This window comes from Serinus canaria, chromosome 10, assembly GCF_022539315.1.
Source record: "Serinus canaria isolate serCan28SL12 chromosome 10, serCan2020, whole genome shotgun sequence".
Taxonomy (NCBI): Eukaryota; Metazoa; Chordata; class Aves; order Passeriformes; family Fringillidae; genus Serinus; species Serinus canaria.
In genome coordinates this window covers 11,743,737-11,770,381 of record NC_066324.1, presented here as the reverse complement: position 1 = coordinate 11,770,381, position 26,645 = coordinate 11,743,737, and the positions used below count along the sequence as shown (strand labels likewise).

The window sequence follows — 26,645 nt, the reverse complement described above, 5'->3', positions numbered from 1 at the left end:
TTAGATATTTGCCTTTCTATTCAGTTTGAATTATTTTGCCAGATTATAAAGACTCTTCTGTCTTCCTTTTTCTTTTGAAGCTTTAAGTCTACTACCAAACTTTCCAGTGACTTTCCATTGTGTTAATTTGAAAGCCAGACATATTGAGATCATTACCTGCAACTACTTATTGATGGAGCAAATGTGCTTCTATTCTGTTCACATTTTATATACATCATAAACATTTTGAAAAATGTACTTTGTCATATAAGCTGTTTCACTCTAAGCAATTAGAAAGTCTTTGTTTAACACCATTTAGCAACAATTCATATGAGCAATACAATAACAGCCATTTCACTATATTTTACAGATTATCATTTAAAAGTATATTACCACATGCCAAACAGATTTTAGTATTCCTGAATAACATTTTTGTACCAATTTAATTCATATTAGTTATAGTTTATGCTATACCTTGTGATGGCTGGAAAAATATTTCAGTTTCCTTCCCTTCTGCATCCTCCTTATGTGGTTTGTATCCCAAAATGAAGTCTTCTTGGAAGACATGAAGCAATTGTGTGTTTGAGCCACACTGAAACATTGAGCAATTGTTATGCTTCCAGAACAGTACAGCAAAATTCAGTATAAATGCAATAAATTATTTCCTCTATGCAATCAATCTGCCAATGTGGAAGACTTTCTTTTATAAAGTTTAAAATTATCCTCAGAAAACCCAAATATTTTCCTTTCATATTACAAACAGCATGTTCTAGAACTCATCATCTGTATATTGAAATAATTTCACTGAGGTCTGCTAGGACAGACAAATTCTGTAATAACACTTCTGCTGCAGTTATTGACAGATGAATTAGTATCTGATTCATTTTTATTTCTATGGTGTTGAATAAATAACAGTGGCAAAAAGTCTCAGACTTTGATCCCACTTCAGTGGGAGGACATGTCTGCAACGAATTGCTTGGGAAATCTGAAAAAATGAACAAATTGCAGATTTTCCTTCTCTCAGATATCTGTCTTTTCTGACAGCAACATATTTCTTTGCAGTAACTCTACCTCGCTACAGAGAAGGCTGCTTATGGTGAAATCCTTCCCTGCTGATAAGGAAAAATACATCCCCAAAATACAGTAATGGCAGAATTATGCTGCAAACCACCTTTTTTTTCCAGAGAAACAAGATGGTATTCCTTGTACTCACTTATAAAAATTATAGGAAAATGTTTTGTAAATCTGAACTTAAATTTGAAGGCTATATGTTATTGATACATAAAAGACACAGAAATTTATTGACAATAGAGAAATACTTATTTATAGCTGTCAAAACTCCACTGTTTCCCAATTAAAATTGGTAAAACTCACTGCTTTTACAAGCTGCTAACAGAAAACAGCACTGGAGCATATCTCACATATATCATCAAAATAACTGAGTAAGAAGAAGGTTCAATTATCCTACCAGCTCAGTGATTGGGAAGTATGGCTGTGTTAATTTATAAATTTATTTTACAATACAAACACAAAAAGCTTGAAGTCATACCTGGCTGTCATTCTTACATTTTGGATAGTTAGATCTAGTTTTTAGGTTTGAGCTTTTAGAAGCCATTGTAAAAGTTATTTTTGTTTGTTTGGGTTTGAGGGGATTGTAATTGTTTCCTTTAAATTACGATCCCATGGAAACCATTCTTTAGAAAAGTTTTGTTTTCTTCAATAATTTATGTTTAGAAAATATAGCTTTGCTCTAAAAATGAACTTTGAACTTTTAGCAGCTAACAAAAAGCTGGCTTAGTAAAATGCTCAAGGTACCTCAATATTCACAGAAATGCAAGGCAGTCATTGTCACCCTAGAAAAATGCCATCTCTTTTATGTCTTTTCAACAGATTAGTCTAATTAACAAACAAAGTTATTAAACACCCTTATGTGATGGCCCAAAGAGTCAACCATGTATTTACTTTGTTAGTTATTGCATCGAGCTCAATGATACATCCCGGTCGAGCAGTAGATTGTTGGCTCACAATATTAAACACCTCCCCAATAAGTTTCTGAAACAGAGAAAAATAAGTAGAATTAGTATATTTTTCCTTTGGACAGAAGAAAATTGCAGTTGCTTATGATAAACTGATGCTTCAATTTTTTCTTGTTGGCACAAACCATAACAGAGTTCTTGCAGTTGTCACTTTGACACTCATGAATAATGTATTTATCAAAGCATGTGCACTGTTCTGAGTCAGTAGCTCTTCATGGGGATGAAACACCAGTTTTTATGGAAGCTAAATATTGCTAATTTAAAGATTTATCCTTGCATAACACCACATAATGTGTCTGTGCAATGAGAAACAATATACCCTTTCACTTCTATTTCAAGCTTCAGGTTTTGTCACAACATGTAGAAAACAGCTTCAGTACAGCTTATATTTAAGCTGAAAGCTCTATTGATTTTTGCTGGAATGTTCATACTCACTGCTCCTAGAACAGATTCTTCAGACTGATCTGAATACTGACAGGCCCTGTCTTGCAAGATGACTTATAAAATAACAGAAGAATGGGAAAAATTAAAGATATGTTTCTTTATAGAATAACAGTACAAGGTCAGGCTTTACTTTTCCTAAAGTCATAGAAATTAAAGATAGAATGAAAAAATTAGTTATTGAAAAAAAGAAAGCTAATATATGACCCTTAGCTGATTTCCTTACATCCCACCATCTCTGCCCTTCCTCATATATAGATGTAACTTAGGTGGATACACCTCAGCCTTGCTCTTCTGTTCTCACCTTCCCTCTTGCTCTGAAAGGGCAAACTAAGAAATCCTATTTTTCCTTTTCTCACCTGCCACAGGTTGGGGAAACTTGTACAGGAAATTTTGGTTCAGTGCAGACACTTTTAGTAGTAATAGCTGCCTTTTTTCAGCTAATGATTAAAGAGAGCTGCAAAACATGCAACTATGCAAGATGTAGTGCATAAGATCTATACATGGAATTGCATAAAAATCACACAGAACTAAAGGAAGAAAAACTAAAGGAAGGGGGAAAAGGTGAGTTACATTAGTTGTATTTTAAGAGTTCCAAACCAAACTATTGCTACGTAGAACTTACAGATGATTCAGGGTCAGATAATTCATCCAGAAGCTTTCGTGCATCTACAACAGCTTGATAGAGCCTCAGGTTTTTGCCATCTGATGCAACAAAGCAAGCACTAGCAGAGTTGCAATAGGTACCTAATAGAAGACACAAAAAAATTCATGAAGAGTAAAATGGCAGTCAATGGCATCAGGCAGTCTATTACAATCCTCAGTATGTGAACATGCTTCAAACATAATTTTCATCAAGCATTGAAGCAAAAAACCTAAGCAAATGTGTGCATTAACATAACATCATTTGAACTTGGAAATAATTCCCTTTCTGTTCAGGAATGTACCCAGAACTCCTGAGAAAGGTTCAACAATCTAAGCTGAACTCATGTATGTTTACAAACACTATTCACACAAGCCCTAGTCTGTAGTACACCTGAGGGAACGTTGCCATTCTTTACTCTGACTCACTGTCACCTCCAGGGCATTGCTTGGAAGAGCCAACTCCAGACTCCAAAGGTTGTCACTGATAAGTCACGATAGGAGTCTAAGGGGAAACTATTCAGCCATAGTTTTCTTCCTTGTTTATTGACCCTAGGCTCTTTACATAAAATTAATCTCTATGAATATAATATTCCCTTCTGCCCTGCAGTTGAAAGTGCAGACATAAAAGTGGAGGGAGAAATAGATCTGTCTACAGTTCAGAATAAAATATGAAAAATTGTAAGAATGTCTTTTTTTGCTTCTCAACAGTATATACAGCAGGCTTGATGCTCTGATATGCATTTTCCTCCAAACTATGCAGCTCATTATTTGTGTTTAGAACACTTTGTGGGATACAGACAGCCCAGAATGTTACTATGTAAGCAGAGAAAATGAATTTGTTTTATTTTAAATCAAATATATTATGTATTTATAACTTTGCATTTAAATTAATTGAATGCTACACCCACAGCTTTTAGTACTCGATACAAAGATGACAACGACTACAACACATCTTTGTGGTAATTAGAAAAGAAGTATCTGTGTGGCTGGACAGAGTAACATTTGTAGAAGTAATTTTCTTAATTGCAATGGAAAGCCCTAAAATTAAAAACAAAACCTGAAGAATTGGCCAAGGGCATCACACACCAGATGTTGTACAGTCTGATCTCTGAAAAAGTGTTCTTTGCAGTTCTGTAAAGTTAATGTAGTCTATTTATTTATAAATATCCTGGGTTCCAATTGGGCTTTTGTAAGCTTCTGGTGGTCTGAAGAACTTCAGTACTGTTTCAGGACCTCCTAAGCAGTTTGTAGCCAGCATGTTAAAGGAATTTGATAATCCAAGTTTTGGCTGGAAATCTTCTCCCACAGCTCAGGTGGTCCAAATACAAGTTTTGTTCAAGCCAGTGCCCCTGCAGCTGCACGTGGCCAGCACCCTAAGCCATCAGCATACTTGCATTTGCAAACCACATCAATGCAGAGAGCACTCAAGGAAGTTGCCTGAAGCACTGGGGAAAGGCAGCATCTTGTTCTCTGTGGGAGCAGGGAGTGCTTACTCACACAAAGGAGATCCTGAGTGTCAGCTGATCCACAGGGACTGCAGACACACTCAGACCACTGCAAGTGATTTGCAGTAGCTTAGCCACAAACAAAGTAAAAATGCTTAATTTGCATAGTAAAAGGAAATTTTTGAAAAGTTAATGTAAATACACTCCAAATAAAGCAGTAATTTATTTTAACAAATTAATTCTACAACATGCAGCGTTAACTCTATATGGAAACATGGCAGGTATACTCACCAAGGCAATAGCTGGGAATGAGTGTTGGAAGCCAGGCTACGTTTGAGAAAGCAGAGGTGTGAAGAGAGTTAATTCGAGCCAGCTCAGACACTCCTCCAGTGTAGGATAAAGGTCCTATGGGGTCTACTCGCCACAGAATCAGCTCACTGTAGATTGCATTTGGGTCATGGAATGTACGAGTTGCTGCATTTTTAAGTTGCTGCTTAGAAGAACCTCTCTTATGTTTAATAGGATCCATCATCCTGTTTATCCTGTCGGAGTCCCAGGAGGTGTCTGACTCAGGAGTCAGCAGAGCATTGTGATGAGAAGATGTCAGCAGCAATGGTAAAACAGAATGGCAGGCCAGATCATTGAGGTGAAAGCGGTGTCCACAGTACCTGAACTTATGGGATACAGTTAGCACAGTAGTGAAAGCTGATTTATCAGCAAAAGTAACTGCCCACTGGTTTAGAGAGCCATCTATGTGTTTGGAAATCATCATTACCACAGGAGAAATTATATTCACATTTGCACTGTCCTGGGCAAAGCTTGGTCCTTTATTTACTAGAGTATTATCTGGAAAGTCCATTGTTTTCTGCTGTGCAGCACTGCTGCTGTCTTTTACAAAGACAGGGCAGGCATACATCATAATATTTTTGCTAAGGGAGCTAGCATCTCCAGATGGAAATGCAACAGGAATCCTAGAAGAAAATGAAACCTAAAAAAAAAAAAGAAAAAAAATTAGAATATATGAACTCAGTTTCAGCCTGAATAAATGCTAGCTATTTTATAGGAAGTACTTCAAATGGAATTCCTACTGATGTTCAGCTCTAAAGCAAAGGACAATGTTAACATCATAAAATAATAAAACCACTTCAAATATACCATACCTGAACTTGGCGAAAGATGCCTGGAGTGTATTCATCTAAATACTTCACATGCCACACTAGAAAGGTACCATCAACAGGATGGATAGTAAAAAGCATATCTGGATTCCTGTTCCATTCTGTTAGGAGCAAGTCGATTTTCCGGTCCAACAAGACTGTCGGCAGAGGCAGGCGTGGGCCCGCTAGCAGAGATGTTTTGGGGCTTCCCTCTCTTTCTCCGTCTTCATGTTCTGAAGAGCCTGTACCAGTCCCTGTCTCTGATTCTCTGTCTATAGACAAATCTGCAACAGAAATGTGTCATTTTATGCAAAGATTTCCCTACCTGTTTCCATTCAAAACACAGTATTTTTTAATTTGCTAGTAGTACTAGCTGATCAAAACTAACCAGATTACTAACCATGATCTAACTTCATATGCAAGCCTTTTTCTTTTTCTTCTGTTTCTTCTTCCTCTTCAGCTTCAATATCAAAATCTTGTTCTAGTTGTTGTTCTGAAATTTGTCTTAGATGCTGCATGAATACTTCAATAGAGGATGTAAAATGAAATTCTTTATTATTGAGCCAGTGGACAACAAAGCCTCCACTGCCTTCATCTGTATTAAAAGCAGTTCCAGCCAACACCGAAGGAATATCTGTGGACATTTTGAAACAAATAAAAAAACCTATGTATTAAACTATATAAGAGTATTTAAAGCTATTAATTAAGCTATATATTACCCACTCATCTTTTTATTCATATATGTATGTACACACAAACATTTCATTTATTTTACGTATAACATAATTTGTGCCTGCAAGATTAAAAAATGTAAAGATCAAGATTTTCCATCAAATTGTAATGAAAACAGTAAAGATACTTTAAGGTCAATACATTTACATGAAAATTTATTCTTATGTGAATGGTAAATGATATTTAATGGTTCTAACTGCTCAATTTCATATGTTGCAGCGTTGACTTTCATGTATGGATTTCAGGTAAAGCATGTCACTGCTCTTTAAAACTCTGATACAGCTCTTTTTCAATCACTACATTCTGCAGGATGCAATTACTCTATTTGTCATATACCACGGCCCCCCAAACCCAAGAATCAAACATCAACTAGACTGGAAATTTATGCTTCTTTTTCCTTCTCATCTGCAAAGATGAATTTCATTTGCTTATAAAGATGCTGAAGGTATTCAGAATAAATTCAGCTTCATTTGTCTTAAAAAGCTCACACCAAATAACAGACTTCTTACAAGTTCCCTCTATTTAATTAGGCAAAGCTCAGCTTCCTTTATTTTTTTCATGTTGTGCAAAAACATTATTGCAGTCTAAGAAATGGTTGTATTTCACCTGTATTAGGGTTGATGCTTGCTGCTATGTGGAAGTGACCAAGTGCATTTGCTTGATGGGAAATGTGACGCTGAACTTCATGAGTGCCCTGCTGATCTGGCAGTACATCCGGGTGGGTAACAAGAACTGAAGATCTCCTTTGTCCTTTCCTCATATTTTTCAAATGATGAATTGTCTATTGTAGTTATAAAAAATAAATTAATAATTACCAAAACCACTGTAAGATAAAATGTTACACTTACATAAAGCCTATAGCTTCTTTCTACTAAAGAAATGAAGACTAAGGATTATTTTAAATATATTCTAATCCTGATTCGTAACACTTATGTACATCTGATCTACCCAAAAGTAAAGCTCTTCTAACAGTCTTCTTAAAGTTCCTTTAATATCTACTGAACAACACCACAAAAATACACAAGAATTTGCACAACATTAATGAACAAGATTAAAGCAATCTAAAAGCAGTAACTTTCATGATATAATTTGATAATGAATTATTTTTGTCTGACTGAAAATTTCTGAGAGCATGTAAAGAGCGCAACTGATTTAACAGCCTGAAGTGTAATTGGTCCCAAGCTCCCTATTTATTATGGCCATGATATTTAAGAAGTAAAACCTTCATTTGATTGCAATAGTCTACAAATGAGGTGTGTTTTTGTTTTTTGATCTTTCCTTGGTTGTATATTGATAGTGTAGTGCTGAGGATAACAGCCCACCACTTTGTCATCTAGCAGGATCGTCTTTATTAAACACACTTGATTATTTATATGTTTCTTCTGTGTACAAGAAGGATCAACTACACAGCCAGTGATTAGGAGACTGACCAATCACACAACTCAATGTAAGAACAGATATTTCTTTCTCTTTTATCTTGGACACTCTCACACATCCCACATAGTTAATTGAAACATTCTCACACAGGTATTTATAGCTGCAGATGATCTTTGGTATGCACTTCCTTGTTGGAAAAAGGTGCTTGTTAAGTTTGACCAGGAGCAGCTGCTTCTACAGACAGGTTTTCTCTTACTGTAACCTTAACAGACTCACTAAGACTACAAGACTGTCACTGAAACAAAATTATCAAATGAAGTAACTAAAATTTAAAAGAGTTTATTTACTCTTTCATCTTTATAATTGCAGACTTTCAGACCCAATCAGAATGAAACCATCATTACTATTCCACACTGAACATTGTCTCTTCCATCTCTCTTAGTTAACTATGGAAAAAGCAAATTGAGTTTTAAAAACATGGTGCTTCAATGCAGAGTTGGAGTCTCTGACTTTTTCAGTGTTTAGTAATGGACTTCAAAACCTGATATAGAATAATTCAGGTTATTCTGTTATGCACATAGGTATTACATAATATACATTCTTAGAGCTCTCTCCTTACATATTTAAAGTTTTAAGAATTGTGAGATAAAATGTCCCAAATTAAGTATTTACATGTACCTCTAGTGCATGTTGTATAGTATCCTTTTGCTTTCCAGACTGAGAGATGGTGCTGCTGATGCTGGAAGTGGTGGTTTCACAGATCTGCTCCCCCAGGAGAGTATCTTCGGGTAGCAGCGTCTCTGCCCACAGCCGGCAGATGCCATCGAGGCATGATGTGAGTAACACATTACAGACCAACCCCCTGATGGCAGAGACAGCAAAATTACTGCCTGGGTAACTCAGTTAGCTACAAAGACACAGCAGAAATTGGGGAGTGTACAAGAATTTAGCAGTTACTGTTTTATCCAAATTTCTGCTTCTCCCCTAACTGAAGGTTAATGTGAATATTGTTATTAAACCTAGTGACACAGAAGTTAATGGGAAGGTGCTGGTATGCTTTGTTTCTTGAAAGTATAAGAAGAGAAGCCTCATGCTCTTGATGGCAAAACATTAAGCAGAACGTTAAAAAAACATCTGATCAAAGGCTTGCTTGCTTTTTGAAAAAAGGCAGCTTTCAAACCTGGGCATGTACTTGCTGATGTTCCGCCAGGAAAATCCTGTCACTGCTCGGGGATGCGCCAAATAAACAAAGGAAAACTGCACATCCTCTGAGCCTTTTTTCTTTTCTTCCTTCTCCTGGGGCAGGAGAGATGACTTCCAACCAGTCATAGGATACCAAACCTTCAAGAGGCAGTCATCCTAGGTAGAGCAATAAAATGCCAGGGGTTTAGGTAGCTATAATTAAAAATGTAACTAAAAGAAAATCACAAGCAATAAGCAACTGCTGTTCTGGTATTGTTCAGGAAAACTTGGCTCAGAATTAAAATTCATCCCTCTGTTCAGCTAACAGGAGATGCAAGCAAAAAGTGCTTACCTACTGAGACTTGTAAACCAAAAGGAACATTCAAATGAGAGGGTGACATTAAAGAGAATTATTAATTGGAAACTTAGCTTGAATAGTGATTTGACAAAAAGTATTGCAAACTGAAATAGAATTGATAACTGATTCTAAAGTAAAACTAAACTAAAAACCTTAAATAAAACTAAATAAAAACCTTCTCTAATTTATCCAGACATGTGCATATTTTACCAGTTTAAATGTGTATGCGTTCTATCATAATAATCTCATTACTTTCAACAGAAGTAGAAAAAAAATACAGCATTACACAGATCATAATTTACTTTTGCTAAGAATACAATAGAATATATGGTCCAGGACTATTCATATTACTTACTTTTATCAAACAAATGAAAAATACTTCAGAAACTTAATTATTCTTTTTTGTCCTTACCTTCCCAGCTGTTGCAAAATATTCACCATCAGGAGACCATGACATTAAATGTACTGATGTTGCAGTCCTACAGAACACAAGAGCAAGTTAAGTAAGGTCTATTTATTCTAAAATATTATTCCATAGGTATTCAGTTGATTCAGTGTTACTGTTCATTATTTAAATTTAATATTAAATTAAGTAAAAATTAGATTAAGTATTTTATAGTTGTTTTGTTAAGCATACTTTTTGAATAGCAGGAGCATAAAAGTATTTTCATACTTTATTAAAAAGACAGCTCAAAAAATTGGTGTAAGTACAGCAAGCCTAGGTTAGATTCAACAGGAGTGAAGATTTTTTTATTTGAAATAACCTATATTGTTTGAATTTTAGGGTGTTTAAAAGCACATTTTAAAATACAGGTGAGGTGGCATTGCAATTTGTCTTAACACAAAAATGATCTCACTTGCACTGCCAGACACATTTCCAGTCATTTAGAACCGGGAGAACTTTATCATCCTTGATCTGATTGCTTGCATCATCATCTTCATCTTCCTCTAGAATGTCATCAGATGGAGGGGCCCACAATTGCAAAAAGTCCGTAGCTGTCAATAACCTGTCACCTGAAAGGGAGTGGTACCAAAGCTATGGAACCAGGGTGATGAAGGTATGTTGAAAAAGATTAAGCCTCTCATCATATTTGTTGTGAATTATCCAGAACAGATTGAATGCTAAACTGTAGTCCATTTTAGATATGATAGGGTATTCCATCATCTCACCCAGCTGGTTTTATTAAAACATTTTGAATTTATAATAACTTTCAAGAAAGAATACCAACGCTATTTATTTATTCAGCTCCTCTTTTTGCATTGTTAAAAGGAGAACTTTGAATCATAGAATTGTATTTACAAATAATGTTGCAGATGCTTAATAGCTATTCATATCTCAAATAAATACACAGACATCTTATAAAGATTCATGTCTAGGTACATTGTTGACTTCAACTGTGCTAAGATTTTATTTAAATGATTATTAGTGACAATTTAAGTCAGTTAATCACTTAGCACTGTGATTCCCAAACTAAGATCTTACATAAGAGATGCAAACACTTGGCACAGCATCTTAACAAATGTTAACTGTAGCCTCACATTTTATGCAACACTGCCTGAGAAGAGGTAATTTAAAATCTGCATATTCAAGCTCTCATTTTATTACATTAAAAATATTTTGTGTTCAAGTCATTCTAACTACAATTGTTGACCAAATACCTCACAAATGATGTGTTACCTTGAGGATCCCAGGCCAGGTTGTAAGTCATAGAACTGAGGAAGAATTGCCCAGTTTTTAGCCACTGACACTTCAGCTGCTGTAGTGTAAAACAGTCAAGGATTAACTCTCACATTAACAGCAAAAAATAAAGACATTGGCATTTCTTTCTATATGAAATTGCTATTAAGCCTGCTGCAAAAGCATTAAGTAGTAGACTGGTAAATCTACTTTTAATATGTTTTTAAATAATTTTGTAAAATGTAACTGCATCCCAGGGTGCCCTTCAAACCAGATCTGGACTTGTCCCACATACATATATTTCTGTAGATTACTTTGAACTACTGTGACCATAGATTTACAGGAACAGAAGGGGAGGTGGTATAATACCACAGAAATTGTGAAACCTGCTTGAGAACATCCTCAGTGCTCGAGTGCTCAGCCATAGCTGTGCTGTTAAAACAAGTCTGGGTGCACTAAACAAGGCTGTGCTGTATTTCTGTACTGTGTCTCTGACAAACTCTTCAAATAAGAAATACCAGCTCGTCATTCTAGTATGAGACTCAAGAACAAAATGTTGGGAACTTAGGAGAAGTGCAGTCCACAGTTCATTCAGTGGAAAATGTCTACCCATCCAACTGTATTATGAATGGTGGAAACTGTTTATCCATTATTCTGTTGTGTATATAATAAAAATAACTGGCAGACAGACTTTTGCCTCTTCTAAGAGCTTAAACAGAATTAAAATGATGAAATACACACTTACACAATTTCTTTTATGAGAATTTATACCAAGTGGTTCAAAAATGCAAACAGCGTTTCCATATGATGCTGCAATCTGGGGAAAGGAAAGAAAAATAAAAGTTGAAGACTCAAAATGTAAGATTAGGAGGCAAGTGGAGTAAGTGCTCCTTAGCATTCCAAAATAGCTAAAGAATTTCCAGTACCTCTTCTATCTGCCAGGGTTCATGAAAAGTGAGATTAATACAAATGTAACTAACTGTGTTATGGGTATATTTTCTTAAGGCAATTGAGGAAAACACACTCTTGAAGAAGGCCACCTTTCACATTTTAACTGTAAACAGGGCAGACATCTCGTTCAGTGGCACAAGCACAGTCACAATCTTCTAGAGCAACTACTCTTAATGCATAAGAGAAAGTTGATGCCTTTGCTGCTTCTGCTCATGTTCTGTGTACTTCACAGCTAACTAATGCATTAATTATTAGTGTCTGTGTCCCTAGATTCCATTTTGTATCACTAAATAATAGTTACAAGAAGCAGAAAGAAATGCAATTCTACTTTTAACATTCAAATACATTTTGAGAGGAGATAAATGCTAAACAGAAAAATTGAAGTACATATGCCATCGAACCCCAGAGTTTCTTTCACCCACTTATTTCACAGAAATCTCTAAACACAAAGTGGTATTTCTTAGGTATTTATCTGGGCCTGTTCCTGTTACTCATATCCTTTAAGTACTTTTAACTAACTCTAAAATTCCTCTTTCTTCTTTAAAAGATTTTTAAAAGAAAAACTGTTAAAGTCCTTCCCATTCAGGATCTGGTTTCCTCAAAACGGAAACGATGCAAAAGTTCCATGACATTTATTATGAAATCTTATTTCTTACTTGGGGGAGAGAAGGTTGCAACAACAGAGTCAGTCCCAAAGTAAAGAACAGACTGTGAGCCCAGAGTCCAGAATGCAGAACCACCCAGGGGTTTGTGGTGGTCTTGTAGGGACCATCTCTGAAGCTGGAATCTCTCTCCCACTCTTACTGGGACTGTGCTGCTGAAGTTCAAGGGCTCTGCCAACTTAGTCTGCCCAAATCCTAAATAGGGCTTCCTCAGCACTGGTACCAATTTTTCCCCAGCTAATTCTAGTCTGCAGGGACAACTGACAAACAACATTTGTTCAGTGCTCTACCGGAACTCCTAGAAAATTTCTTTCCCTCCTCTTTCTAACCTGTCTCTCTAGCATTGTTTAGGAATTTAAAATGAAACCACTAAGCAAATCAAGGGGCTGTGCAGTTATAACAGCTCATAGTGTAGCACTTCTAAACACATTAAACATGCTGAAGCCTTTCTAAAATGTATTTCAAATTCCTGACTTTGCAGGACACACAGACACATACACACATGTGTATATATATGTATAGATAAGTGATTTATCCATTTCTTCTTCCATTAGATGGAAGCACACAAAATGGAGCCAGTAACCATCATTTCAGTACCATCCCAGTTCTGATACTGTCCTGTAACTAATGCATCTGTTCACATTTTGTAACACCTCTTATTGCAGGTCCTGGAAAGGGAATAAAACCTTTGTGCCAACATGTCTCCTGCTCCCTCTACCCTCCTCCCTCCTCCAAATTACTAATAAATGGAAACAATAAGACTAACACAAGAGATGTTACTCAGAAAGTCCCAGATCAATAAACCATGATCTTTGTTGGGAAATTAACGCTTTCATTCCCTTAATGTATTATGTTGCTGTTTAATTATTTAATTTAGAGTTCTCAATTTTAAAAGTTCTACACAAATTTATTGAAATCCTTACCCTGCCTTGTCGCTGGGAGCACTCCACACAACTGACCTGGATGTTTCCATGTTTAGCACCAGGAATAATCTGCACACATTCAAAGTCATTTGCCAGAATAACAATGTCACAACCAGAGCCATATGCCTGAAACAATTTCCAAAAGAAATAAAATTAAATGTTTATTTTAAAAGCTAACTGAACAGTTGCTACAGGACTGATGTTTTTGGAAGCTGTGAATATCCCAGTTAAACAGGAAGTTACAATGTAGCAGGTTTGTTCCTCACTAATTCAATTAGCAACAAGTAAAAACAAAGTAGCAATGGAGACCATAACTCTATAGAGGTTTAAATGAAAGCAAACAGAAAGAGCAAGAAAAAACCCCCAAACTCCCAAATTTAAATCAAGAACTTGAGCTCTCTGTTTACTTTTTCTTTTGTTTTAGGTTTTAGTTGATTTTTTTCTACCCTCCAATTCTTGTTGCCTCTTAGAGTAAGGCAGCCAAGCCAGGAGCATTTCTTAATCAATTTGCATGTACCTTTCTTCGATAGGTGCGTCCTGTACCCCCGTCTGCCTTTTTATTATTATTAACAATCAAGATTGTTAAGGGATTCAAGATAAGAATGTAATTTCTGGGCTTTTCTGAGTTTTAAGAAGTGCACATTACTATAGGACTGTAAAACAACAAATATTTCTTTTGGATACACTGTTGTGCAATACACTCTATATTCTAAAGAATTTGTTTACGTAGTAGCTACAGAACACTAATAGCCTGCAGCACTTTTTATTGGCAGGATAAATATATACCTGTCTGCCAACCTTCCACCTGTTCTAAAAAGTTAAATCACTCCAGATTATCTGTCCCACTGAGCTCCCACCTTCAGGCACAGAAATCTCTCCCTAGGATCAATCTCCACTAAGCCTTTTACAGTAACCTGTTAAAGCTGGAAGTCTCTTTCCTTAAAGCAAGTTTTCCACTGATTCCAATACAGTAGGCAGGAATTTTATAACAGCTGAGTTAAGCAGAGAATGCAATCCTCCCCAGTGAATTTCAGATGGTACAAAATTACTTATCACTTTAACTTGTCCACTGGATTTTTCACAATAATTTCCAAAATACTGAGTCAGCCCTTGCCCTCTACTTTGAGATCAATCAGTGTAAAGGCTACTTTATTGTAAATGTATGAAAGTTGTATTTGTGTTGATTTACCACCAGTGCCCCTCAGTGGCTGCACTAAGATATGGGTGCAAGACGACCACTGGAATTAGAATGGACAGTTTAGGTCTCGTGACTTTCTATGTCTACTTCTAATTCTCCTGGGAAGGAGCAACAAGTGAGAAAGGCTGAAAAAAAGAGTTTAATTTAGTGAAAGTACGTCACTGCAAGGAACAGAAAGGAACAGCAATGCAAGCAACAAAGCAGAAACTCAGTCCCCAGAAATTAATACACCATACAACTGCACACACAAAAATGAAAATTGCAGATAAGACAGATTGTCTAAAAGATTTCCAAGGTCATCTCACAAAAATAGAGTGACACAGTGTTGTGTGAGATATAAGAACCCACACTGCTGTTCTGGGAAGCTCTGAGGAACTGATACTGGAGTGATTCACAATGTAAGCAGGATTGCTAAAAGGTTGTTGGAGTGAGATTATCTGTGTAACAGAATACCCAAGCTCCTTGATGACTAGGCTATGTGATTATTAGACTCAGTCTGGGAGGGAGTGAGTTATTATTAAAATTGAATAGGATTATTTCCAGAATGTAAGAGAAAGAAAGATGAGATTCTGAAATAAGTTCTGGCATTGAACAGAAAGTCCTTTTGTTTAGTTTCTTTCCTATTTTTATAGTGGGATTCTTTACAAAACAAGCTTCACCAGCAGTGTTGAATACTGGATGAAACAGCACAGGCTCCTTAGTACAAAGGAAGAAGATTAAGACCAGGATGTGAATGCCCAGAAGTAGACAGGAAAATAAAAGCACATCCTCTTGTTCCAATAATTTATTTAGTATTTGAATATTCACAAGAAATTGATTCTCCTACTTAAACTTCAAAGGGTGAGCACTAAAACAGAAAGGAGTTGAGTCATCTTCTTTTCAACAGTCTTCTTCATAACTACCAATACAAACCTACTAAAAGATGTGACTTAAATTATCTAAATAAAAAGACGTGCTGATCCACTTAAAACAAGGACTTAAACCTAACAAATCCCCTATTCACTCTTGGTATTCATAACTTGAGTTGCAAATTTCAAGCTACGTTTACATAACTTATCATTAGTTGCAATTTCATTAGCAAGAGAAATGTATGTGTATCTCAAATTATAGAAGGAAAAGACTTTACAACTTCAATTTCCTTATGCTTAGTGTTCTTAAACATGCCCGTTTGTATGTGTTTGTACAGCTCATAATGAATGAAACAGAAAATATTTTATACTTGGCTATGTCTGTTTATTCTGTGAAGCAAAAGAATTTAGTGTCTTTCTCTTCAAACATTTTAGTTTTTCATCTCTCCTGTCACCTACCTGCACTTATTCCACCAAGAAAGCATTAATTTTTCAACTAATTATTAACTACTTAGCATATTTTTACACAGGTAAGTAAAAAGGTGGTTCTCATTCATCAAGATGGAGAGGTCTCTTTGGTTTGTGAAATCTTGTTACTGTCACTTGTAGCCATCCTACTCATTGCCTGTGTTTACTGCTGCACCAACAAGTGACTCAGCAACCTGAGTGTGGGGACCCCTTGGTTAGGCAGAACCCATTCCCAGCAGCAGGACACCAGCCTTCAGCTCTAGGCTGTTAGAGCAAGTGCTGCTATCTCTTGGTTCTAGGGTCATTTTCTGAGTGTAGATATTTGTTCTCAGAATGTGACTTATTTCTTGAAAGTATATGAAATCTTAAAATAATTTTATGAAGTAAAGTCATTAGAACACATATTTGAAAAAGGTCCCCATACTTTTATGTACTGAAAGACATTTTCATATTTCATGTTATATGCCTAAATACAAGTTCTTAATTTGATTGCTTTTATGCAGCTTTTCTGATGTCTTCATTATATTAACATGTTTATACTTGAAGAGAACACTTTTCTATTAAATCCTCTTTTCTTTTGTCTTTAAGCTGGTAATGCAGCAGAAACACCCCACAGTGACAAAGAACAGGGAAGTGTCATAATATTTAACATCAGCAGTTTCTTCTTAAGGATTCAGCTGACAACATCTTCATGAGGTCATTCGTGCCCCCACAGGTCTCTCCTGCCAGAGAAACAGAGGCCACAATATTGGTGGTAGCAGACTGACAATCTGCCTAGCCTGATAAAAGGAACGGAAAATTGGTAAGCCATCAGACTGGAAAGATGAAAAAGACAGCACTGAGATACAGTAATGCATGAGAGTAGCACAGAGCTCTTAAATAAACAGAATTATGAGCAGTGACTGAACAAAATAAGTGCAGTAAGAACCACCCACATGGAGTATCTGCCAACCTCCATTTCTAATGTCACTGATAACTTCAAGGAGAAAATTAAATGGAGTTGCAAAACCGCCAGAATGCAAGGATGACTTGCAGGATCCATAAGCAATTAATAAGCTGCAGTTTGCCAATGTTTGCTCTATTTGTCAAGATCTGGGACCACTGAAATGAACAATTACAAAACTTTAATTGAATGCAGGAGCACCACACAGAAGTAGGACATTGTGTCCTAGTCTAAGAGTTTATGCTATATCCTCAGTTTTCAGATAATATGAAAGCAGCACATGGTTCTGTCTTTTCCAGCTACTCATGTTTTCCAGTTTGATTCTGGAACTAAGAGACAGGGAAACAATTATTCCTTCATATTTTCATCTTGGTTTTTCCTCATACAAATACTTCTCTCTGTATAAAAAAAGACAAAATTCTCTTTCTATAACCTGCAACTCTTCACAAATTTGGCATAAGCGTAATAAAACACAAGTCCTCAAGCTCCTGCGGGTACTATCAGGGATACAGAGGCATTTTAAGATGGTAAATGATGTGGAAGAAAGAGAATCAGTGCTATTAAAACCAGAAATTCATAAACATCTAAAATTATATAAATTAAAACATCTATTGAAACCTGGAAGTCTGTACTGGGCTTAAAAGACTCCTCTAGTAAAACAACACTTATCTTTAAGATTCTGGCAGAAATTCCTCCACCTTCCACTTAGCAATGAAGACACCTGAATCCTGAACTGTTTCCAAGCTCTCATCAATGGACATCACGTACATTTCCTCCCCCTCCTGCTTCCAAGTACTTCTAGAATTACATACACTTAATGCAAACTAGCAAAACAACTGAGAAACAACTCCTAACTTACTACTAGCCCATGGCCTGTAAAACAGGCTTTCCTAAATTGACATTTCAGACAAATTCATGATTAAATACTTTACAACATGCTTAAACGTACAGAGATAAGAAATTTTAGTAAGGATTCAGATATTAAGCATCTCTAATTTAGTTTACATAAAAACAGTGCAGAACACATAGATATATGCAAATAGTAATAAATAATTGAGAGGGATTTGCAAACAAGTGTTTTAAGAAGGACGAAGTAGTGAAAATGTAGGAAAACCCAACACAGAAGAACAAACCTATTCTCAATTGCTGTATCTTGTGGACATCTGTGTGAACAAAGGTTTTGTTGGTTTCAACAAGGTAAAAAAAATTACAGGGGTCTGAGAAACTCATCTGCAACAGCTTCTGGAACTCATCCCACACAGCTTCAGGTCAAGAGTCAGTACTGGCATGAAATACATTAAGAAGCTTGTCCGTTTCAAAAATGAAAAATAATGATTTTTTTCTCACTTTTATCAGTAAGTTCTTAGTTATCCCTAAAATCTGACCCTCTGATTTTTCATTAAGAATGTTTATTGCTTTGTATTTTGTGCAATCAGTGCAGAAGTAAATATTATTTCCTGTTTGTGTGACACTTGAAATTTTTATACTAACAGAATCCAGCCTCTAGGTAAATGACATAGCTATTTTTATCTATTCATTTTTAAACCCAGTCTAACCTTAGAAACAGTTACATTCTGTTGTAGCTGCTTAACCAGCTCTTTCAGAACAAAAGCTAAATGAAATCAGCTGTGGTTTGAAAAATGCATTCTACTACCTTTAAAAGCTTCTTAGCTACCAGTTAGACTGTGAGGTACAAACACCTCTTCTGTCAAGGCAGGGTGCGTGCTGTAAGGCCCTCTGCTTAAAGCTCAGCCCTCAACCTTCTGTAAACTCACTTGTGGAACACAGTTAGCAATATTAGCTAAAATGAGAACATGAACTAACAGCAAGAAAAGTACACAGGATTATTCCCAGAACTTCTGCCATTCAATACTTCAACCCTTTCTTTAAGCAGTGTTTTTTCCAGAGCTCAGACGAAGGAGCTGAGGAGACTGTCTGGTACAAGATAGCATTATGGAGCTATTTTGCTTCTAATCACCCTTCCAACAGCTTTTCCTGTGTATCACTCGCTCTACCAGACCATCCAGCAGACACCACACATCTCTGGGCCTCAGCCCTTCCTTGGGAAAGGCTGGATACACACCAGGATTGCTGCAGGCAGATGAGGGAGCTGAGGGACGTAAGGACCCTGCACATTCCAGAATAAGCACTGACAAAATCTTTGTAGCCAACCTACAGACACCTGTCTCTATTTCTTTGGATCTGCTTTTATGGAGCTGCTAATACCTGTTTTAGCAGGCAGAGAGAAAAATAGTGGGAAAATTATTTCCCTGTCTTATTCTGAGAATGACTAGATGACTTTAGCCAAAGCTTTAAAAAGTTGAGGCAGATTGTGTTATCATCTTACCTCTAGCTACACCGACTTGGAAATTAAAAGCTTACCTTTATCCCGAGCAAGGAGTCATGTAAACAAGCCAAGGACAAACCACAGAAGAAGGGAAGATGAAGAACCTGAGAATGGCAATGTCCCTAATTGGGTTAGAAGAAAATGCATTTCTTCTCTCAGAATCCTAAGATTGCTGGACTTAGGCATCTAAAGTACACTCATCTTAAGAGGAAGTTTTTTCTCCTACTCCTCCTCAAGAAAAAAGGGAAATAGTTCCAAACCTATTAACTAGTGGGTACATATATATACATACCCAAGCCATTATTCTGCTGTTAAGCAGAGTATTTTTAACAGCAGTGATTCATTTCTGCACACAAAAAAGCTGTATTTTCAAGTGCCTGTGATGAATCAGTTGTAGCAATTTTGAACCATTCTCAACGCCCCAACACCAACCAAAACGCGAGTGGGCACATGTGCACACAAACAGCAGTTCCTGTGCCACAGCCCAGTGGATTCCCACAGACACCTATGGACTCCCACAGCATGCTGTGCACATCTCCCTTGCCCTCTCCTTGACCTGCTGGTGCTGTGAGCCAGGGCCTGACAGGTGCTGGGGCTTCAGAGCAGGTCTGCAGAGTCAGGCTCTGTCACCTGAACTGCAAAACCTGCCTCAGGATCTGAGCTGAAGTCCTGGCTCCAAACAGCTCAGTGGTTTGGGGGCTCTGTCCATACGGGTGATGCTGACTGACAGAATTTGAGGTTAGGCACTAATGAAACGCCTGCAATCAATGGTAGATTATGATTCTACCAAGTCACACAGGTAACCAATTTCCTAATCTGGACATAAGACCTCAAACTGTTTGCAGGCAGTTTTTAACCATACAGTTTACTCTAGGATCAAGGCCTAAACGAGCAGGAAATAATATCATGAATACAGAGAATGAAGAAAAAGCAAAGAAGCAAGTTACAGCTATGGAAGGCCAGAAGATGCATTTATTAAAACATGCTTATCTCTTTAGTTCCTTGCTTGGTGTATTACAAAAAAATTGGATACAGCAGCCAGAGAAACAGCATGGTCTGTTATTTGTAGTGCTATAATTTAAATCCTACCAAGCAATCCTGCATCGTTTTGGAAGATCTTGGAAAATTCTTGTGTAAACCACAATATACATTATGGTTCATTACTGATTTTATCAAAGCTATTACAAGAATTGGCATAAAGTTATGTTGCATAATACCATTTGATTGACTTTTCAAAGTGTCATAGAAAAAAAACCATATTGGAATGTGAATATGAGTAAATGACTTCTTATATAAATATCAAAAGTAACAGAGGTCCCTTTAATAGCAGTATGGCTGCATAGCAGCAGAACCAGGAAAATAAAGACAAACATGGCACCTTTTATTTCTTAAGATTCTCCAGCTTTCATTACTGAAATAAGATATCTGTGATAATTCACTGCAAGCTTTAGATGTTTCACGAGTCTGCTGACATTTATCTTACACCAGAAAGGATGTTCTGCATCATTTAGCTTGGAACTGGTTTGTGCCTGGGATAATCTTGTTAATATAAAATGCAGTAAGACAAGTGATACCTAAAGAATAAGATACTGATTAGATGGCAGCAAGAAAACACGGCAGAAGCTGATCACTCACTAAAATCAAACCATACCAAGCACACATAACCTAACTGAGTGAAATTGACATTAGAAATTGACAATAAACAAAAATAGCCTGTGAATGAGAAACAGAGTGTTTTATAAACTACGGGGCTCTTGAAATTCACTTAGTGTAGCTCTTTATCATCTTTTTCTGTTTCTTTTTCAGTTTGAGAGGACCCTTGGACAAATTTGTGTTTTATCAGCCTCAGTAATGGAAGGCAGACGCTCTTCAGTAGCGGGCAGGCTTCGTCAGAGCCCCAGTGCAACTGGCTGTGTGCGCTTTGCAGACGAGATATAAACACACACAGACACACAAATATATTTTTAAAAAATGACAAAATAAAGACAGACAGAAGCACCCAGAGAAATCCGAGGACACACACCCTGGGGCTTCCCCGGTTGATAGAGGAAGCAGCGCTGCCAGGGCTGCCAGGCGATCCCCGGCGGCCCCCAGACTCGCCGGTCCCGCTCCGCCCGCAGCGCCCCCCGCCCGCCAGCCTCCCCCTCCCTCCGCTGTCCCCAGGCCTACGGCCGCCGTGCCCAGGCCGGCCCCGGCCGCGGCGCCCGTTACCGTGAAGGGGGTGTCCTGTACGCTGCCCACGGAGTACCCGTTGTCGCCGGGGTTCACGGCGCCGGTCAGCACCTGGTGCAGATGCATCGCGGCCGCGGCCCCGGCCCCGGCCCCGGCCCCGGCCCCGGCCCCGCCGCGCCGCCGGGACCCGGATGGCTCCGCGGGCGCGCGCGCGCGAGGGCCGGCAGGGGGGCGGAGGGGGGCGCGCGCGGCGGCGCACGCGCCGGGCAGCGCCCGGATCAGGTGAGGCGCGCGCGCGCGCGGGCACCGCCCTCTGCGCGCGGGGGGGCGGGCTCGGCTGTGCGCGCGCCCGCGGGCTGGGCTGGGGGGGCGGTTTGTGAAGGGCGCGCGCGGGGCGGTGGGGGGGGACAGGAGTCGGTGCCGTGAGGAGGGAGGGCCGGCCCAGAGCGGGCATGGACGCGGCAGCGCCGGGAGGTGAGCGGGCCCCACTCGCCTCTCGGGAGACAGGGACCGGGAGCACGGCTGCGGCGTCCGGCTGCCGCGACAGCGGCGCTGCTCCGGCCCGGGGCGGCGGGGAGGCGTGTCCCGGGAGCGCGGTGGGCGGGGCGCCCAGGGAGAGCCGCGTCCTCAGCCCGGCAGGTGCCGGCGCGCTGCCGCTAGGTAGTTAGACGTACACACACACTTACGCGCATACATATATATGCCTGTATATATATATATATATGTATATATATAGTGCTTCTGAGGGTGGATTGGTTGGTTTCCTTAAAGGATCTTCTCGTTTGGCCATATCCTAGAGAGCCTAGGATGCTCTCGGGAATGCACCAGCGTGGTTCCATCAGTGCCCGCAGCGGGGGCAGGGAACTGCCCGCAGTGAGGGGACTTCGGTTAAGGTCTTAAATTTTTCTGCAGCTCACAGAAAATACGGCCAGGCTTTTGCTGCTTTATTTGTAATAACGGCCAAACACTCTTGGAAACTAAAGCCTTTAAGTATGTCCTTCCTTCTCTGTCTCAGAGGTGTGGAGAAGACTGGATCCTGGAAATCTCTTGGAAGGGATTTTAAACTCAGAGTGGGGCAATAAAAATACTCTGTGTGCTGTGTGCTATGAGATAAGGAAAATTCTCTGTTTTCCAGTCCTAGGTCAATAGAGTAGTCTCTCTGTTGCTAATAATTGAAGCTGCAAAGCTCCCTCTCCTTTAAAGTCTATGGCAGCATTGCCTGAGTCAAGACTACAAGTAAGATTCATCTTGTATTGTTTCTTGAAAGTGTACATCCCTTACATAAATGAAATGCTGCTCAAAGTGTAGAGGTAAATAAACACAAAATCAAGTTACATTGGAATGGAAAAAACATTGTCATGAAAACATTTCAGATTTTGTCGACTCCCGTGCTTGTTAGAGGCAATCCCTTTAAAGATGCCACAGTGTCTCTAGCTGGGGTGAAAGGGAAAAAGGAAAAAAAAAACCCATTTAGATCTTCAGTTGACCTGGTTAAACATGAAAGCGCCATCTAATGTTCGTGTGCTTCACCTCACTATTCCGTAGCTTTTCCGATTGAAGGCTCTTCCACATAAGATATGTAATTTACAACTGATTTTTGAGTGATTTTTTTGGTTTGTTTTTTAAATTCCTGCAATGGGACTTAAAGGCAAAAAAGTGCTTGGTGGGGCTTTTTTGTTTTGGTTGGGATGCTTGTTTGTTTGTTTAATGAGTGGAAGGAATTCCAGCTAATGCCTGAAAAGGGCAGCTAGCTTTTGGATTGGCAGCTGTAATGAGAATGAACAGCATGATGTAAAGGAAAGGGTGTTCCTGGTTGTGGTGGCACAAAGTCTTCAGAGAAAGCTGAGTACCTGCATGATTGGTTCAGTCTTGCTAGGTACAGACACGATGAGGGAGAGTTTGGATTTTCAGCTCAGTGTTCCTGATGAGAGTAAGACTAACTGTAGCTCTTCTGGCTGAGGAAACGTGGCTACCTCTGTGCACAGAACTTTGAGCAAGAGTCATTCTGCCAGTATCTGCAGATAAGACCTCCACATTCTTCCTGAAAGCAAATATTTTCACCTGAGTTTTGCTGACAGATTGTTTTACTCACTTGGAAACATTCTTCCTTATTAGTGACTTAAATGCCTTACATTAAAGTAATTTTTGGTTTGTGTGACTGTGATTTCTATACCTGAGACCATGAAACACTCTCTTCCATGTGTGTATATATATATATATATATATATATATATATATATACACACACATATATATATACACATACATACATATATAAGATGTAAAATAATAGTAAAAAATATGTAAGAGGCCTTCAGTCTTTTAATTTCCCCTTTAATTATTGACTATCTTGTTGCTTTATTCTACTACTTTATTTTCTTTTTAACTCTAAACAAAAGTTCCTGCAGTCCTTCTGCTGGAGTCTGTTTGCCCAGGAATCCTGTGTTTTGGCTTGACTTTGTGAGAAGAGAACTTCCAGCACCTCAGGACAGGGTCAGCTGCACACAATCAAAAGGTCTGTTTAATTCATGCTAATAAGCTGCAGCTGGAGCTGCTTTAGGTGGTGTTTTAAGCAGGTGTTAGGAATGCTGGGAGTCCTTTGTTCCTGGTTTGGTCTCGCAGCACGGGTTGGGTGACCTCTTGAAGCTGTCTGCATCAGGTATGTGGGTTACTGTATAACTTTGCCTTTTGCTTCTCCAGGTACAGATCTACAAGTATTCTATGGCTGAGACTTCAGTCATCTTTTCTGCTGCTTCCAGAGAGAGAGGGAGGCAGAGGAAAGGGATCCAAATCTGGAGAGCAAACTCTGAATTACATAGGTGCTATGGCGAAATAACTGCTTCTATTTGCTGTGGAAACTAGAATTTTCACTTAGCTAAGGAAAGTAATCAGAAATAAATATGTTTTTATATCGAAGCCATCATTATGTAAAAAAAAAAATCTAACAAGTTTTTCTAGTTTTGCTTAGGGGTAAGAGCTAGGAGAAATGTTTTGCTTTTGGCAAAAGGTAGAGTGTTTAATGGGAAGGCAGAAATTTCAAAAGGCTTCACATTGAGATCAGCTTAGAGAAAGAAACACTCATAAGAGGTATTATGCCAGATAAATATGTATGTGAGACTGCTTTTTATTTCAAAGTTGAAATGCTACCTTGTATCTTGAAATTTGAGGAACATCCCCTGTTTCAGCCACTTGGACTTTTGCTTCTGAAAGACTTTACCATTCCACAACAATGAGAGATTCTGAGCACTATATTTTTATGATTCTGTGAATATTTTCCTCATGATTCTCAATGGTTATCTAAAATCTTCACTGGGTACACTTGAACAAAGTGTATTTTTCACTCTGGAATAGCTGCTTGTCTGTTTTCTCTAGAACTCAAATTCAGGTATTAACCTGGAGAAAATCATGTTTTTAAATCATAAGTTGTGACATCTGTTCTCTGCTATTAATGTTTGAGCTGTATTGTGTTCTTTTTCTCTACCTTTGTTATTACTGTTTGAACAAGAGTGTGTCCAGAATGATCTTCATTTGTAAACTGTTGTTTATTTCTGTTGTTCATTCTCTGTGTGTTTCTCTAGAAGGCCTTAAAGGCCTTCATTGACCCAAGAGGGATGGTCACTTCTACTGTACTCCTAAAAAGAACTTGCTACAGCACAGCTTTTGCTTGTTGTTTTTTTTTAAAGTTCATGGTAACTGCTAGTCTTGCTTTCCTAGGGTTATCTAAATGCTGAACACTTTTGGCAGTGCATAGGTGTCTAAATATTTCCCTCTCTGAACCCTTCTTGTCTACAATTCCCACAAACACCCACAAATCCAATGTTAAAGAAGAAAAAAAATAGGATTGAGTTATTTGGCAATTGTTCAGTTGTGACTATTTAGATGTTAAGAAAACAGAGATGGAGTAAACATAAATTACTTCTAATAGTGATATGAGGCATGACTGGACTTTAATGACAGGATTAAGTGTTAACTAGTTTTGTTGGCTGAATTTATTCACGTGCTCTCTGTTAAATGTGTATCCTATAGAGATATTTAATGAACCTTTCACTGAACAAATGTAATCAGAATAATTTTCAGAGCATTGGGATCCTAATATATAGTAGGAGGCACTGTTATTTTAATGTAAATATTTTTCTTCAAGTGGAACAGTTAGTGCTCTGCTCCCTTCCTGTTCTGATCATTTTTGTATTCTGCCTTTCAATATGCCTTCCAAACAACTGGAAAACAGAATCCCCCCAAAGAAGTCACAAATGACCTGTAATTCATTCAAGTGCATTGGCTCATGCAGCATGTACTTTAGCCTGCACTCTAAAAGATGACTTAATAGAATGACAAATTTTATTGTCAATTACACGCTAATAACTTTGCTAATATATAAACAAGCATTCAAACTGAGTCTTCTGATGGCACTAGGTGTATATAAAAGATGTTTGGGGTATTTTTGGCCCTTTTATTGGGGAACAAAAACCACAAAACAAATCCCAGATGCATTCTGAGTCATATTATACTCAGGATTTCAATTCTTCATTTCAGAGGCAGATGTTTCTATCCTTAAGGAGGTAATGAAAGGTGTTGCATGAATTGACAGAGCAAATTCCTATCCAGGAACTGGAGGACCCCAAAAGAAGATTCCAGTTATAAATTTCTAATTACTGTTTTCAGGCACAGCCAGGTCTTCTAAACCAGCAGTTTTACAAGCATCACAGGAATAATGCTGCTGAGAGAGGCTTGGATTTACAACCCCTTCTGAGAAACTTTAGCCAAAATATTTTGGGCTGACATTTGAAAGGCTTCTTATGAGTTTAGTTTGTGTTGCTTTTTTGGTAGGTCTTGTACTGGGCATTTCAACTTCAAGGTGCCCTTTTGTGAATACACCCTTACTTTATAAGTGTTATTAGTAATCTGTAAGGGAGGAGTTTTTCTCTTATGCTATTTTATTTTAATTTTCCAAATGGTACCATTCTTGAGTCTTCCTGGCACCTCTATAGGCTGTTTTGGAAACAACATGCAGATCTGCATGTTTGCACGCTGTGGGCTTTCTGCCTAACATTTTCTGCAGGTACCTGAATGCATCCTAATCCAACATTTTCAATACTCACTTTTGGT

The 26,645-nt window shown here is 38.2% G+C and overlaps 1 protein-coding gene across 1 annotated transcript in view; it reads right to left on the bottom strand.

Moving 5' to 3' along the window:
- The window catches only part of DMXL2 (Dmx like 2), a 47,450-nt gene extending 25,730 nt beyond the window's left edge, over window positions 1-21,720 (bottom strand). Inside the window, exons 1-15 of the mRNA XM_050978368.1 lie at window positions 21,579-21,720; window positions 13,564-13,689; window positions 11,773-11,844; window positions 11,028-11,106; window positions 10,207-10,363; window positions 9,762-9,828; window positions 8,990-9,168; window positions 8,488-8,671; window positions 7,039-7,213; window positions 6,101-6,334; window positions 5,707-5,984; window positions 4,838-5,534; window positions 3,082-3,203; window positions 1,942-2,031; window positions 454-571 (exon numbers count right to left, since the gene is read on the bottom strand). Of these exons, the coding sequence (XP_050834325.1) occupies window positions 454-571; window positions 1,942-2,031; window positions 3,082-3,203; window positions 4,838-5,534; window positions 5,707-5,984; window positions 6,101-6,334; window positions 7,039-7,213; window positions 8,488-8,671; window positions 8,990-9,168; window positions 9,762-9,828; window positions 10,207-10,363; window positions 11,028-11,106; window positions 11,773-11,844; window positions 13,564-13,689; window positions 21,579-21,665 (2,665 nt within the window). The 5' untranslated portion in view covers window positions 21,666-21,720. The remainder of the gene's footprint in view (window positions 1-453; window positions 572-1,941; window positions 2,032-3,081; window positions 3,204-4,837; window positions 5,535-5,706; window positions 5,985-6,100; window positions 6,335-7,038; window positions 7,214-8,487; window positions 8,672-8,989; window positions 9,169-9,761; window positions 9,829-10,206; window positions 10,364-11,027; window positions 11,107-11,772; window positions 11,845-13,563; window positions 13,690-21,578) is intronic.
- Window positions 21,721-26,645: the final 4,925 nt, after the last annotated feature.